Source organism: Sebastes umbrosus, chromosome 18, assembly GCF_015220745.1.
Source record: "Sebastes umbrosus isolate fSebUmb1 chromosome 18, fSebUmb1.pri, whole genome shotgun sequence".
NCBI lineage: Eukaryota > Metazoa > Chordata > Actinopteri > Perciformes > Sebastidae > Sebastes > Sebastes umbrosus.
Genome location: NC_051286.1, coordinates 17304301 through 17319548, shown reverse-complemented (window position 1 = coordinate 17319548; position 15248 = coordinate 17304301). Strand labels below are relative to the sequence as shown.

The 15248-nt window shown below is 40.0% G+C and overlaps 1 protein-coding gene across 4 annotated transcripts in view; it reads left to right on the top strand.

Moving 5' to 3' along the window:
- itpkb (inositol-trisphosphate 3-kinase B) overlaps nucleotides 1–11633 on the top strand; it is a 47460-nt gene extending 35827 nt beyond the window's left edge. For all 4 annotated transcript variants that reach the window (XM_037751144.1, XM_037751145.1, XM_037751146.1 and 1 more), the window contains exons 6-12: nucleotides 1757–1856; nucleotides 2184–2221; nucleotides 3024–3199; nucleotides 3698–3902; nucleotides 6228–6329; nucleotides 6901–6972; nucleotides 8556–11633. In XM_037751144.1, the coding sequence (XP_037607072.1) occupies nucleotides 1757–1856; nucleotides 2184–2221; nucleotides 3024–3199; nucleotides 3698–3902; nucleotides 6228–6329; nucleotides 6901–6972; nucleotides 8556–8765 (903 nt within the window). In that variant the 3' untranslated portion in view covers nucleotides 8766–11633. The remainder of the gene's footprint in view (nucleotides 1–1756; nucleotides 1857–2183; nucleotides 2222–3023; nucleotides 3200–3697; nucleotides 3903–6227; nucleotides 6330–6900; nucleotides 6973–8555) is intronic.
- Nucleotides 11634–15248: the final 3615 nt, after the last annotated feature.

The following is a 15248-nucleotide window of genomic DNA, read 5'->3' as shown; positions in this document are numbered from 1 at the left end:
AAACCCTTCATGTGACTCTTCACTCCCTCAGACAGAAAACGAGGGAGAGGGATGAGAAAGTGTGTGTCCGAAGGTGCGTGTGTGCGTGTGCGTGCGCGTGTCTAACCATAGATAGTCATGCTATCAGCTGATGAATTTTCATCAGGTCCAGATTATGTGACATGGGTTATATATCTCCTTCTATGGTCCTCCTCTCTCTTATCTTATCCGTCCTCTTCTCCTCCTCTTCGTCCTCCTCCTCTTCTCATCTCTCTTCTTCTCTTCTCCGGTTTATTTGTAGACATAATATTATTTCTCCTGGCATTTGAAGACCAGAGGAACTCTTGTGTGTGTGTGTGTGTGTGAGAGAGATCACAACGTTAACAGACATGTTGCACCTGTGTATGAAAGGGAAGTTTCAGCATAAATGTTATATCACACAAGATGCAATCGCTGAGCAGATGGGTTCATTTAAGGGTGGATTTCATTATTTATTATAATATAAATTGGATTCAAGTGTCGGTAAAGCATTTTTTAATGTGTTTTTAAAGGGAAAACTCCTCAAAACATTTAGATTTTCTCATTTTTTTAGTGCTGCAGCATCCACTCTAGTAGCTCTGTCACAATGCTGCACAGCCAAGCATTGTTTAAACCCACAGAACGAGACATCTGGAGTTTTTCCATCTGATGTAATGCTGCAGGCATAAAAAAAACTGTCTTTGGCTTGAATGTGTTATTCAGTAAGAGTGTGATATACTTAAGCTTCAATGAGGTATTGCAACATGCAGGAACATAATAAATTAAAATCTACTGACAGGATAATTTAGGAGGATAAAGAAGAGTATGTTTTTGTCTTAATATTCCACACTTGGATCTTTTTTTGAATGTGTCATGTAGTAAACATAGCAGGGAACATACAGTGATTTTTAGAGAGTTTAACAGTTGAGTGTTAATATATCTGTTGAAGGAAAGCCTTTCCATCACAAAGAGCTGGAGAAAGTGAGAACCAGACTTGAATCAGCTGAGATGAAAGCTGTTGATGTTGAAAACAACTTGCTGTGTCACAGTTTGTCAATGAGTTTGGTGTGTGTGTGTGCGCTTGTTTGTGTGTGTGTGGCAGGAGTCCCGCAGTTCATCCTTGCCAGGGACAGGGAGAGCCCTCGGAGAAACTGTGTGTGTGTGTGTGTTACCAGGGGAAACCCCGGCTTGATCCTCGAGAGTTTAGGCAAAATGTTCGAAAACAGCGAAAGGGAAAAGAAAGCGAGTGTGGGAGAGACTGAACACAGATCCCTTCAGGTCAGGGATGCCCCACAGTGTGTGTGTGAGTGTGTGTTTTAAAGACTTGTTGTTGTGAGCCATTAAATGAAACCGTAAAAAAGTGCTGGATCAGCCAAAAGTTCCAGAGGAGAATGTAAATTGGCACTCTGGGGGTGGTTTTAAGATGACTGCACACTGCCATCTGAGGGATTGAGCATTTGGTAGACTCGCCTAAATTCATTTTCTCTGAGAGTTTGCATGGAGCTGGTAAACTCTGCCTCATACCATCCATACCTCAAGCCTCATACCATCATCACATCTTCAAAAAGTGTCCAAATAGTTTGCATAACCAGAAAACACTGACTCAGGCCAACGATCATAAATATCTTACCTGAAATGAACAAGTCAGGCGTTACGGCGACACAGATTTGGTTGTTAAGTTCCTGGTTCAAAACCACATTGTTGGCATTCTTCTGAAGAATAATCACTCATGTCGTTGTGTGTGTGTTTGTGTTTGTAGCACAAGTCTTGGAAGAAGATCAAGAACATGGTCCACTGGTCGCCGTTCGTCATGTCCTTCAAGAAGAAATATCCCTGGATACAACTGGCCGGGCATGCAGGTATAACATGGTTCATAAGAATAACAACATGCTCAGGCTCATAACATACACACACGTTGATGGTCAAAGGGGAAGTGTGTGTGTGTGGGGATGGTTATCAACGGGATTGGGAGAAACATCAGGCGATGCCTCCTTTGAATATGTGTTTTGGCGGTTGGAGGCTCAGCCACATGAAATTAAGAGTCTGCATCCAGTTCACTTGTTCAAAGCTGATCTACTGACAAAAAAGAAGTGTTAAATCACAGTTGTTGGTTTAGACCAACTCCCAATTACATCTTCACACATTCTGCAGCTGCTTCACAATAAAAGCGTGTCTTTTTTTTTCAGGGAGCTTCAAGGCGGGAGCCAACGGCCGTATATTAAAAGTAAGATGCTCTTTCACACCAATCACACCTTCTTTTCTTTGTCATTGCACAGATTAGGGATGTCACGATAACCGACACTTCGGTACCAAGTCAATGCCAAATTCTAGACTAATGTCGTCCCGGGGATGATAGAAAATGTGTTTGGGACGCAGTAAACTCAGTATCGGGGATGCTAAATTGCTAAATTGTGAACAACAAATCCATGTTGAAATCAGCAGAACGGGAGCTAGTCAACGTCAGCTGTTAGCTCCGTGGACTGTGCTGCTAACCGGCTGCTAACAGCTAACGTTAACTAGCTCTCGTCCTGTCGATTTCAACACGTTAGGAGCCATTAATTATGAGGCGTTCAGGCTCCACTCAGTAAAAATTTGTATTGTGTAAAGGTAAATTCTAACGTTATCATGTTGTGTTCAAATGTGATCTTGTAAAAAAAAAAAAATTCCGCAAGAAACTTGAAAAAATCCAGTTATTTGAAGGAGATGTTTTCACAGCAATATAAAATAGGAAGTGAAACAGGTCGTAATTCCCTCTATTATCTACCAAAAAGCAGTATGCATTTGGTAATAAAGGAGTGTATGTTGAAGTACAAGAGCTTTATGGTTTTACTTTTGTTTTTACCGTGGAAATTGGTATCGATAATCGTGGAGTTTCTCTGGTATCGACCACTAAATTTCTGGCATTGTGACATCCCTAACACACAAAGTTGCTGTAATACATTCTGGTTCAGAGAGGTGCCACATGCTGTTATTGCTGAATCAGTGTAGCCATGAATGACAACAGCGTGTTCGTTGACATCTTTTAGAAACACTGTGAATGTGAGCAGCGCTGTTTGTCCCTCCTGATGAGGGACGTTCTGCGCCCGTACGTCCCTGGTTACCATGGAGACGTGGAGAAAGACGGCCAGAAGTACAACCAGATGGAGGATCTGCTGGCGGAGTTTGACTTCCCGTGCGTGATGGACTGCAAGATGGGAGTGAGGTGAGAAGACACATGACATAACATGACATCAATCTTTATGTAGCAGGGTGGTAGAGTATTTACATAGTTTCGATTTATGACTTGATTCTATGACTTTTAATGTACTTTACTGACAATTAAAAGTGAATAGAAACTGCGGCATGTCCTTTAAAGTGGAGCCAGAAAGTCGGTTTGTGAACTGTGATGGATGTTTACAACTGACAGTTTGTGTGATGATTTTACCATTCGCCTTTGTTTTCTCTTCCAAATAAATTTGATTTCTCTAAAACCCGTATAATCATCTCATCTGTCGCTGTGTTCCCAGATCTTCACACTCAACAGCTGTGTCATACTGTTTGGAAAGAGATGTCTTCTTCGCACCTTCGCTTTCACCCTCTCCGCTCGTCTCTACCTCGTCCTCCTACCTCTCTGCGCTCACGTCTGTCACCCACCCTTTCTTCTTCTCTTCTGTCTTCTTCAACCGCCCACCACCTGTTCTGTTTTTTTTTTTTACTTCAGGACCTACCTTGAGGAAGAGCTGACCAAGGCTCGTAAGAAACCCTCCCCGAGACCCGACATGTATCAGAAAATGGTCGAGGTCGAGCCCGAGGCGCCGACGCCAGAGGAAAAGCTCCTGAAAGTGGTGACCAAACCCAGATACATGCAGTGGAGGGAGACCATAAGCTCAACGTCCACCCTGGGATTTAGGATAGAGGGAGTCAAGGTAAGACTCACTTCCCTCCTTTCTTCCAGTATTCAGTGTGTGTGTGTGTGTGTGTGTGTGTGAGAGGGGGGTGTCCTTCAAGGGCATGATCTAACTTCCTGTTTTGAACAGAAACTTCCTCTGAAGTATGTTTGTGCATGAGCTCCTTTGTCGCACACGAGGCCTGTCCGTGGCAGCTCAATATGCCTTGGCATCTGGCACTGACATCGTACACACACACACACCCACACACACACACACACACAAATCTCTCGATGTCTCTGCTGTCTTTATTTGAGGGTTGTGGCTATATAAGGACATCCACGGCCTCCCGGTGGTCTGTTGCCATGACACTGAGGGTTATCCCCAGAAACAGAGTGTGTGTGTGTGTGTGTGTGTGTGTGTGTATGTGTGTGTGTGAAGAAATATAAAGTGTGGATGTGCAGTTCATGCAGTTCATGTACACTTCAACCTCTGTTTTGTGCATCTGTGTAACTGCGTGTATTATATAGGGTGTATAAGCTCTTATGTATGGGAAAAGCGTGTGGTAATTAGGTATGTTGTGTGTGTGTGTGTGTGTGTGTGTGTGTGTGTGTGTGTGTGTGTGAGAGAGAGCACTAGCTGTACTCATGACATGAACCATAAAGGGAAACATACTTTTGTCTCCAAATAGTGTCTTGTTGCCTGGCAGCCAGCAGAATAAGAAACACTGATTTGTTCTTCTGTGAACCAACCAACTGGTTTGTTACCACTGCTGGTGCTGCTTCTGTTGCTAATCTACTGTACTATTGTTACTACTGTACATGCACTACGGATATTAATGCGACAACTCCAGTACTTCTATTGTTTCACTTCTACTTCTACTAGTGCTTCCACTTTGTTATTACCAGAGGTGGAGAGTAAAGTTGTTTGGCGACGTCTGGAAGCTGCTTGACATCCTCCTGGATTCATCTCTTCACATATGTTCACATTATATGTATCATTTTTATTTTGTCGTATGGATCGTCTATGTTGTATTTTCATTATGTTGTTACTCTGTACACACGACATCTATTGCACGTCTGTCCATCCTGGAAGGGGGATCCCTCCTCTGTTAATCTTCCTGAGGTTTCTTCCATTTTTTTTCCCCGTTAAAAGGTTTTTTGGTTAAATTTGTCCTCATCCGATGAGAGGGTTGTACTGCAAAGGACAGAGGGTGTCGTAACCTGTACGGATTGTAAAGCCCCCTGAGGCAAATTTGTGATATTGGGCTATACAAATAACATTAACTTGACTTGCTCTGCTAGTTTACTTGATTATTTGCTTTTTGTGAGACTTGATAATTTGACTCTACAACATTTTACATGGAAATAACTAAAAGCTGTTGTTACCAGGACAACAGAGACAGAGCTGTGCATTTATTTGACGTTGATGTATTGGGGGAAAGAAAGTCAGAACTGCAGGTCACATGATGCCCCCCAGGCTCATGTACAGCAGTAAAGGCTGAAACTATTTAGGGCTGCGACTAACAAGCCTTTTCATTGTCAATTAATCTGTTGAATATTTTCGTCCTCAAATGTCTTGTTTTGTCCACAACTCAAAGATATTCAGTTTACTGTCATGGAGGAGTAAAGAAACCAGAAAAGATTCACATTCAAGAAGCTGGAATCAGAGAATTTAGACTTTTTTTTCTTAAAAAATTACTCAAACCGATTAATCGATTATCAAAATAGTTGCCCGTTAATTTAATAGTTGACAACTAATCGATTAATCGTTGCAGGTCTAAAATGATTATTCAATGAGTCGATCAGCAGAAAATGAATCGCAAACTATTTTGATTAATTAATTGTTAAAGCCATTTTAATAACCTAATATCTTTAGGTTTTAGACTGACAGACAGACAGAACAAGCAGGATGGACATTTTTTCACTATTTTCTGAAAATGTATCAATTTAAAAATAAATAAATTAACACTAATTGCTAATTGTTAGTTGCCATATCAAAATTTTTTAAATGTCCACAGAAATGACAACTTCATGAGAATAAACAAAGTGTTTCTGTATATGGCTCTGGTCAGTAAAACAGAGCCAAAGACCTTTCCTTGCTTATAATTCCCGGCTAAATCTCTAAAAATATCTTTCCTTCCTTCCCTCCTCTCATTGTTTGTTCATCCTCTCCTCTGCTCCTTCTCCTTCCTCCCTTCACGTCCTCTGCTAGGCTCCTCATCCCATCTCTACAAGAAGCCTGGAAGTTGTAGTTTATGAGGAAATTACATTTTGTCTTATACTATCTGTACAAATAAGCGTCACATTGAACCTAAATGCTGACAGTCTCCTCTTCCTCTTCCTCTTCCTCTCCTCTCTGTAGAAGGAGGACGGGACGGTGAACAGAGATTTTAAGAAGACGAAGACGAGAGAACAAGTTACTGTAGCCTTCCACGACTTTGTCAAAGGAAATAAGGACATACTGGTGAGTGTGTTTATAGTGTGTGTGTGTGTGTGTGTGTGGGCGGGGGGTCAATAGCCTTGACCACTGAATGGGACAGAAAAACAGACGAGGAATGTAATTTAAAGTTGAAATGTTCTGTGCTGTTTTCACAATCCCATGGGACACACAGACACACACACACACAGATGCACACACAGATGCACACATATACACATTGTGACTTTAAGCTTCCTTGGCCAGAAGAAAAGGGAAGTCCTTGGGAACTCCCTGGGCCTCTAAACACACACACACACACACACATATATGGACACGCACTTACACACCATTAGTATTTGACAGCATTGGATACATGTGTATGCCTGTAAGTGCTTTTATTGTTTGTTTGTTTTTATTGAAATACATCAAGACCGGCATTACATGAATGAATTTTTAGATTAATTGTAAAAATAGCTATAAAAGCTAAAGTGTGTAGCAGACTGGGCTGAGAATAGATCATGTGGCTCCATGACCCAACCAGCAGCCCAGTCTTATAGTACAGACAACAGAACTGGGAGAACAAAAAAATAAAAGCTTGTGTGTGTTTTTTCCCCAGAACGGTTATCTAAGCAGGCTGAAGGAAGTCAGAGACACTCTGGAGATCTCCCCTTTCTTCAAAACCCACGAGGTAAAGACACACTGCTGCTCATGTGGTGCAACTCTGAGACATATATCATTAACTTTAAACTGGCATTTATATATTGATCCAAAAGGCAAAAAATAAAACATTATTCACAAAGAAATGATGTGAGAAAATATGTATGTATGCAATATCATTTTCAGCTTTGATGTTTGTGAGTACACAAAACACGTTTTTAGACCTCATAATATCCGCGTAAAGTCGAACTGTTTGAGTGTCCCGGAAAATTACTGCCAAATTTCAACCACTATTTGAGGATTTTTGCAATCTTTTGGAAAGGTTTACATGCTTGTTGTATGTTGCATTACTGCAAATGCTTTATGTTGTAGGACTTGGCTCAGTTTCCATGCTCTGCAGACTGTATTGTGACATATTAAAGGGCGGGTCCATTATTATTATTAATGATTTTTTTAAATGTTTATATATAATTCTGTAGCTGCCCTGTGGTATCCCGTATGTACTCAAATGTGAACGTTCAAATTTTGGTCAAAGTATGTATGTTTTAGCGTCAAAATGCTATTTTCCCAATCCCTTCTAAAAACGTTTTCCTACATATATATACATATATATATATGTATGCATCCTTATAGTCAGTGTATTAACGTTACATACAGTAACTTAGATGGCGGTCTAACGCCACGTTAGTTCGGCTCCGAAAGTCACACAATAACATGAACAAACTCACTGATCGATGCAGCGGTAGACCAGCAACTCCTGTGTTCTGAGAGGTATAATTACTGATTTTGTGAATGAAGTCTGGTGGCTTTTCAGACAGCGATATAAGCTTCTGTTCCCTTTGGAAAAGGGCTGTCTGACGGCAAAGCAACTCATATTGCTCTCTTCAAAGCCACCAGACTACATTCACAAAATCAGTAATTATACCTTGCAGAACACAGGAGTATACTGTACATACAACCCCACTTCAAAAAATCCAAACCAACCCTTTCAGTTATTTCCAAACTTAGCACAGCTAACGTTGACGCAGCTAGTGCTCGCATTCACATTATTCATAACCTTATTGATCAGCTTCGATTAGCTTACTTTGGTAACCTACGTCACTGCTTTTTGCTAACGGCTGAGTGGGCGTTTCCCTTTGGAAAAAAAAAAGGGAACAGAATGCAGATGGACCCGCCCTTTAACTTTACCAAACTGCATATAGCACATCCTTAGTTCAAGTCCTGGTTAATGTGTATTTTGCGTCACTGTACATTCATATTGTAATTTATTGAGTTAGTAATTAAGTGTAATTTAGTGACACTAACTCACTCAGCAAACACATCAGTGCAGCACAGACCTAACCGGTCTCGTCATGGAAATTGGACAGCAACGACTTGAACGCACATTCAGTTTCACACACACACACACACACACACACACACACACACACGCACACACACACCAGTAGACATACAGTAAATGTAAGAAGTGGGTGTGCAACAAAACAGGAAGTGAGATCATATGTATTGAGGGACACAAACAAACACGTAATGTGGAGTCAAAAGGAGGAAAACTGTTTTAGTAATTATTTCCTGTTTTGTTATTCGTCCCATTGTCTCGCTGTGTCTCTGCAGGTGATTGGCAGCTCCTTGTTATTTGTTCACGACAGTAAGGGACGGGCCAAAGTGTGGATGATCGACTTTGGGAAAACAACACCTCTTCCCGACGGGGACGAACTAACCCACCGAGCACTATGGGTAGAGGGCAACAGAGAGGATGGTTATCTCGCTGGACTTGATAGTTTGTTGGACATCATTTTATCCATGGCGAACTCTGAGACTTGAAGTCTGAGGGTTTAAAAAAAAAAAGAAAAAGAAAATCCAAGTGAACATTTGGACACACAACAACCACTTCCATTCATTCTTCTTTTCTCTCGGGAACACTTTGGACTTCCTCATGGATTCCTTCATTTGTCCTCATGTTGGAAACCGCATCATCCCGTAACAATGCGTGACCAAATCCATTCATGGTTGACACCTTTCTATTCAGAGCCGGTGGATTTCCCATCCATAGCCCTTTTGATGTGATCCGTAACAGGTCTTTTTCACAGCAAACAATAAACAATAAAGATGACTCAGTTCCAGTAAGTCTCCCAGTAAGCCATCCCTGTGAGCCAGCATTCACAATATCATTAATGTCATCACCTGTTTTTTCTGCTATGACGTCGAAATGTCTGCTGTGAAAAAAGGTCTTTAAACCTGCAAAACAACATTTTACTAAAGAAATTTTACAAAAAAATGTAGATTACCTATTTCAAATTGAAAGCTAAGGCTGGTGATATTTTTGTTATTATGAACAAATCCCATAAAAAGACCCAAAACAATATGTTATGCCAAATTCACACCAGGCAGCGGCGAAGTACAACTCACCGCAATAATAATTTTTTTCTGCGGCCAGGAGGCGTATTCTTGTGTTTTAGGCTGGAAGAAATTCTTTGTAACATAGGTCAACATGGTCTGTTTACTTATTCTCTGGCCGCACTTCGCCGCTAAACTTTTATGAACTTTTAGTTTGGCCACACTTCGCCACAGAATGAAACGGTGGCAGCATGCTGAGCTTGGTAGCGGGCCGCCGCAGCTTTTCACAGATATTGCATGGCAGCTCGCCGCAGGCTGCACTTGGCCGTTGCTCAGGTGTGAATTCTACGTAAGTTTGTTTTTCAATATCTTCTCAGCCTGTCTGTGGCTCTCGGTGCCAAACACATTTGTCCCTGCTGAAGACGTAAATCTATAAAAAGTGTATCATGAATATACGGTTTAATTTTTAAAAAAAGACTACATCATTTTCTAGAACAGCTGGGCACTGTAGTTTTTAGAAAACATTACACAAACAGGAGGAAATAGTGTGTTTTGTTGGGGACTATTTTCAGCAGCGGATTAATACACTTTTGGTGTGGTAGTGAATGTTTGGGATTAACAGTGCCCATGTTCATTGTAATGAATGAACATGTCGACCAGTGCAGCAGCAATAATGTGGCTTACTGATGTGTTTCTGATTTGTGTTTTTTGACAAAGATGGACCACTATGGCTCAGAGGAATACGCTTTATCTGACTTTAGATACATAGACAATAAGTTTAGGATCAATTGATAGTTGGTTTTGGTCTTTTTGTGGGATTTGTTGATAATACAAATAAAGAAAGAAAGAAAATATCACCAGAATTATCATTTAAAGCCACTATGTGTGGAATTAGATTTTAATTTCTGACTTTGGCGCTCCCTGGTGGTAGCATCAAAAAAGACATTGTAATTGTTTCACTTTTCTAAATGATGCTATCCTAATTTGAAAGATGCTGTAATCACATAATAATTGTATATATAGGGGCCTTAAAACTTCCATATTTTACATTAAATATCTTGATTTGGGTACACCCTTAGCTCTCATGACTTTTAAACAGTGATTTAGACGTATCTCCATTGAATCAGAGTTAGATTGTATTTCTTCCTCAGCATATCTGAACTCAATTTTATTCGATTTTTTTTAAATCTGTTTGACCACAACTTCACCAATTTCTTTTAAAAAACAATCTGCACTTGATTACATTTCCACTGTTAGAGAGATTATACAGTTGAGTGTGTTTTATGGTGGAAAACAAAACTAGTCTTTTAGTTGTTTTAACCTCTGTTCAACCAGGTCACACTTAGAAGTTAGATACTGTAGGTTTTCAGTGGCAACCATGTTTCCTCCACAATAATCCGGCAATTGTGTGGAGCTAAATTGTACATCTCACTGTAGTTTCAGTATGTTACAGAGCGCATTGTTTAACAGCCAACATAGCGTCCATAGTTCTTCCCTGAACAAACACTTCTCACCCTTCTCACACTTCTTTTGTTGGGATTGTTCACAATGTACAATATGGTTTATTATGTTTGATGTAGTTTTTCTGTAACATTATTTTAATGTACTCAAATCCTGTGGAACACTTAACAGCCATGAACAATCGTATTTAAGCTATACAGTGCCTTGACATTACAAAGCCAAGTCATAGACAACTGAAAATATGTTTGAAATGTTACTATGAACTTTTCTCCTAGTCTTAACTGTTTCTGTGCGTAGTCTCGGGTGCATGTTTTATTATCCTCTTAAAGTTTGGGCTTAATTTGTATTTTGTTCTGTTTTTATTTATAACATTATATTATGTTTTCTTTTTTTTTGTTTAGTTAATGGGATACTGTGACATTTTGAATTTTGTTGTTTTTGTCTTCAAGCATGTGTTACAGCATGAGTGATGATGGGGCAGGTCTGCTGACATTGTGGACTTTATTCAAAACATTGGATGTGGCGGTAGAAAAGATTGATGGTGTTTAGACAATGATTCCCATTTATTTGAATGGAGAATGCAAACATTCACTTAGAAGCTGGTTGGGCAGATAAGGGAGAAAAACATGTCTTATAATGTAACAGGTTCTTGATGAACAATAAAAACTAAATAGTGTGTAGGTTCCACTCTATCATATATTTACCGTGGTTTTCAGTTGATGTTTGCAGTGACGGTAGACGCAGAAAGAGACTGATTATAATTCCATGCAGTGCCTTCTTAAAGAGGTATTTCAACATTTTGGGATGCTTATTGGCTTTTTTGCCGAGAGTGAGATGAGAAGATTGATACCACTCTCATGCCTGTACGCTAAATATGAAGCATTTGCCAGCAGCTGGTCAGCTTAGTTTAGCATAAAGACTGGAAACAGGGGAACAAAACCAAGATTATCTCACACTGATGGACTTGTGTAGTGTATTTATTGTTATTTGATTTTTTTTTGTATACCTACCCAGTAGCGCTGGGTATCGTTTAAAAAACTTTTTTTGGCAAGTTTTGGGGTTCTTGGGTGCTACCCACATAATCAGCTGTGCTGCTCATCCCACAAATGCATGATCCTTACAAGTTGGACATCATTGTGAAGGTAAATAAACAGGCTTTCCAACGATGTAAAATAAATGCCAATTAGCATTGATACAACAGAGAATTAATCCACCAAACACAAGTTTCCGAACTTTTTTTTCCCACTTTAGAAGAACGCTTGCGGTGATTGGCTACGGACAAAACCACGTCAAAAAAAACTTCATTTTTTTTCTACATCTGGGCACAAAATAGATCAATTGCAGGTATCGTTTGACTGGAGAAGTTTCTATACTACTTGGTACTGGGTTATTTCAGTCGATGAAGTATCGAGGACCGATACCCAGCTCTACGGCCCTGGGACAACATGCAAATTAGCTTCTAGTTAACTATAAAAATAATAGTAATTAAATAAATATTCAAGAGATAACTTTAGGGTTATGGCAGATTTTGTTACCTTTGGACACAGGCTAGCTGTTTCCCCATTTCCAGTCTTTATGCCAAACTGAGCTAACCAGCTGCTGGCTGTAGCTTCATTTCTAACTGACAGATATGAGCGTGGTATCACCTTTCCCCAAAACGTTTAAGTATTCCTTTAAGACCAAGTTCATCTTAGCTATTGCTTATGCTCCCCAATGTGCACTTAGGGTTGATTGTTAGTAGGTATTGTATTGTTCTGGTTTTGCCGGCTTGTGTATTTATTTGGATTGTTTCCTTTAAAAAAGTGTGTATTTGGTGAACAAAAAAAATCCTGCTTCCATGTGTGACTTCTGTGAATTTTCTGGGATCTTATAGAGGTCAAAACATCTATTTGTTCAAATGTCAAAGAAATATCAAATTATCAGTTTAGAGTTTTGAGCAATCGATACTAAAACTTGTAGGAAAAATTGTTTGAGCTCAGAATATTTCATCCGCTATGGGACACAACCTCTTGTCCTGACTTCTTGGCCACATTAATTAACCGTGTTTGCATGGCGGTCATTTGCCATTCAAATCACACCTGTCCACAACAGCAGCATCCGGAGCTGGTGGGAAACAAAGGACATGATTCAGGAGTGGAGAGGTTGTTAAAGGGGGACACAACGCAGAGTTGTGATTTCTTTTTTGTCATGGCGGGGGGAAGGTGAACCCTTTAGCGTCTTTTTGAAAATGCAACTCCTGCCGTGCAAATTTCAAAATATGTTTAAATTTTTCCGACTCATTGCTCCTTTTGTGCACTTTTATCATTACATACTGGGATCTCTTTGTTGAAGAGATCATTTTTCATACATGTTATGACTAAAATGTCCTACACACAATACTCTTCTCATTCGGTATGTCCCCGCGTGACAAAAGTTGTAGTTATTTCTCCTAGTTTAGATCCCTTATGTGAAAACTGGGTTGTTGTTGTTGTTATAGACCCACATTTGTCCCACTTTTGACTATGTATGTCCACGCTCCAGGCAATTTGACAGCAAGTGTATTCACTTAAGAGGACCAGTGAGCTCATTTAGTCTGGGAAAAAAAGTCATAACCTCCTATACATAGCACAATATAACATGTGCTGTGTGGATCTGTGGCGCACTCTGCTGTCACTTTAATGACACTGCAGAGAGACAATCATCTAAAAAAAAACAAAGTCAGGACCCAAATTTGCATAATGATAGGGGAAATAGCCTTTGACTTGTAATTATTAAAGAGGACCTATTATGCTTATTTTCAGGTGCATACTTGTATTTTGGGTTTCTACTAGAACATGTTTACATGCTTTAAAGGGACTGTTTGTAAGAATAAGAAATTGGTTTTAACAGCGACACCTGTGGCCGCTAAGTGAACGAAAGTCAGCGTCCTGTTGCATCCGTCAAAACAGTGAGGCAACACACGTCAGCTAAAACCGCGATATCACTCTATATTTCACCTGCTTGGCAGTAATGTTAGCTGACCAGACGAAGGTCTCTCCATGAATCAATGCTGATCCTAGTGTTGGCTTTTCCTGCTTCGGCCTCCCGACCGCGGTCGGAGGAAACAGAGGAGACACCTGCACCCGGTCGGAGACGATAACATTTCTCTCTGCGGAGCCCCGTCACTTCACAAGACACGGGAAACCTCTGTTGGTCTGGAGGAGCTGCAGCATTTATTTCTGCACAAACATCCACTGTACATTCACTAGATATTCTCAGAGCTACTAACTCTCCTGCAGTGTGTAGTGTGCGCGCATCCACGTGAGGTGGAGCGAGCTGAGTGAAGGCAGGCAGAGGAGCAGAGTACAGCAGAGACTCCGGCCCTGGAGACCAAAGCTATGGTCTCCTCTGCGTCCTCCGACCGCCGCCAACACTCTTTCACAGACAGGCTTCACTAGATATAACTTTGCGGTTTTGGTGCTTCCGTGTAGTTTGTGTTGGAGTCTGAGTCTTTAATATCTAGCTTTGTATTTGTTAATTTTATAACAGTTATTATTATAACTGATTCATTATTGTGGCTTCATTTTAAAGCACAGTAATGATTGATAGTTCAATTTAATTGTCAAATCATAACATTTTTTTTAATTGATTAACAAACAGAGCATTGTTGGGGTGCTGTCCTCATACCAACTACAGCAGATGGCAGCAGAGGCCCATTTAAAATCCTAAGGCACTATTATTTTTATTATTATTTTTATGCTTCTGCAGGTGTGGTGTGTTGTGTGTATATCTGTCAGTTATCACCTACTGCTTATTGGCCTGTGTCCCTTGTAAAACTGGAATTTATTCTCAATAACAGACCAGCCAGGCTTTGGGATCAGCACACTTTGTTTTTCTTCTGTGATGAACCAATCAGAAGCCGCGTGTCCGTCCCACCCCCTATCAAGAGATGACGAGGACCAATAGGAGCAGAGGATGAGCGGCAGGGGGCGGAGTCACACACCAGAGCCGTATATAATTAAAGTTGAGTAAAGGCAGCTTGGTGCACGTACTGCCTCTTTATACTGGTGAAATTAGGTCAGACTAGATTTTTGAAGGAGATGTAATGATTCAAGAGGGCCAACTGATTGGAAAAACGTGCTTGTTTTTTTCTCTTTTCTTTTTCTTTCTTTTTCTCATAAAAAAAAAAAAATAAAATTAAATATGGATAAAAAAAAATGGAGAGAAAAAAATTATAAAAAATAAATAAATAAAAATAAATAAAAAAATTAAAAAATAAAGAAAACTTTAAAAAAGCCAACATAACTGGGCAATATCAATATCATGTGACTGTGTGTGTGTGCGCTTGACAGGGGTGGGGGTGGCTGGCTGTCAGGGTGCAAATCAAATTAAGGCAAGATTAAAAAAGAATAAGATAAAATAAAGTAAAATAAATATAAATATGTAGAAGGACAGAAGTAAAAGAATGATGGATAAAAGGATGGTGTTTAATAGGGTGATAAAAAGATGATGTTTAAAAGAGAATGATGGATAAAAAAGGATGATGTGGTT